Genomic DNA, 1,430 nt, shown 5'->3' on the forward strand with positions numbered 1-1,430 from the left:
AGGGCGGCCATGGGGCTGGGCCTTGGGCTTGCGGTACCACCTTGGGCTCGCGGGCAGGGGCTCCGCCAGGCTGGGAGGGGCGCCTGCTGGGGAAGCTTTTGCCGCTCCCCTTTGGGTTTTTATTTTTTATTGTCGTTTTTTTAAACATATCTATTGATTTCAGAGAGGAAGGGAGAGGGAGAGAGTAACATCAATGATGAGGGAGAATCATGGACCGGCTGCCTCCTGCACACTCAATCCGTTCGAGCCTGCAACCCGGGCCTGTGCCCTGACCGGGAATCGAACCGTGACCTCCTGGTTCACAGGTTGCTGCTCAGCCCCTGAGCCACCCGGCCGGGCGAGAACCTAACATTTTTCAGAACAAAACCTTGAGGGGGATTCTTCCCGAGTCACAGCCAGTTGCACGTGAAGGGCCGTGCGGCTCCCAGGCCTTCGTGTTCCCGGATGGAGCTGGGTGCCCTGCCCGCCACCCACAGCGCACAGGGACAGCAGCCGGGTCCCACGCAGGTGCCCCTCCTGCAGGGCAGCGCCCCGCGTCCCCGCAGTTGTTGGGAGACAGCTTGCGGCACTTCCTTGTCCCTCCCCTGTGCCTTGCAGGTGTGGCGGCGGCTGGTGGAGATCCCCTTCCCCGAGGAGCACGGCTGGAAGGCGTCCTTGCTGGGGGACCTGGCGGCGCGGCTCAAGCAGGTACCCCGTACCCGCCACGTCGCTGCTCCCAGTGCCGCCTCGCCGGGGGCACCGGATGGAATTCCAGAGAACGACTGGGGCAGGGGTTGCCACCAGGGGAACCCCAGGCACATGCAGGCCCCCGAGTGGCCGGTGGTGACAGGAGCCTGTTAAACCCGGTGAGGGGGGGACGGACACAGACCTGCTCATTGTGTAGTTCAGGCCCATGGCCCTCGGAAGTTCGAGGTTGATGTTGCTGTTGCTGTTACTCCTCACCCGAGGATGTTTTCCATTGATTTTCAGAGAGTGGAAGGGAGCGGGGAGACAGAGATGATGTGAGAGAGACACATCGACTGGTTGACTCCCGCACGCCCCACACTGGGGATCAAGCCCACAACCTGGGCATGTGCCCTGACCGGGATCAACCCCTGACCTGGTTCATAGGTCGCCACTCAGCCACCGAGCCCTGCCGGCCGGGCACAGCTCACCCGTCGTTGCAAACTGCAGCGCAGGCGCCTCTGCCGAGCCGGCATGGAGCCTGCATGTGGTCTTGCTGTTGGTCTGGTGTTGGGGGCAGTGAGGACGTGCTGAGTGTGGGGGCGGGAGGAAGGTCCCATCAATGGGGACCGGGTAGGAGAGCGGGAAAGTGAGAACCACGGGGCATCGGTGTCCCGGGCTCGGAGTGCGCCCCCAGCCCACCCCTGCGCCCCACAGGAGTCGCCGCGCACGCAGATCTCCGCCTACTGCAGCCCCGACTGGGCGGC

At 64.1% G+C, this 1,430-nt stretch overlaps 1 protein-coding gene across 1 annotated transcript in view; it reads left to right on the forward strand.

Moving 5' to 3' along the window:
• RNF213 (ring finger protein 213) overlaps positions 1 to 1,430 on the forward strand; it is a gene marked incomplete at its 5' end in the record, with an annotated part of 65,748 nt that overhangs the window by 8,538 nt on the left and 55,780 nt on the right. Inside the window, 2 exon segments of the mRNA XM_014528383.1 lie at positions 598 to 687; positions 1,381 to 1,430. Coding sequence (XP_014383869.1) covers positions 598 to 687; positions 1,381 to 1,430 — 140 coding nt within the window.

This window comes from Myotis brandtii, unplaced genomic scaffold (genome assembly GCF_000412655.1).
Source record: "Myotis brandtii unplaced genomic scaffold, ASM41265v1 scaffold632, whole genome shotgun sequence".
Classification (NCBI taxonomy): domain Eukaryota; kingdom Metazoa; phylum Chordata; class Mammalia; order Chiroptera; family Vespertilionidae; genus Myotis; species Myotis brandtii.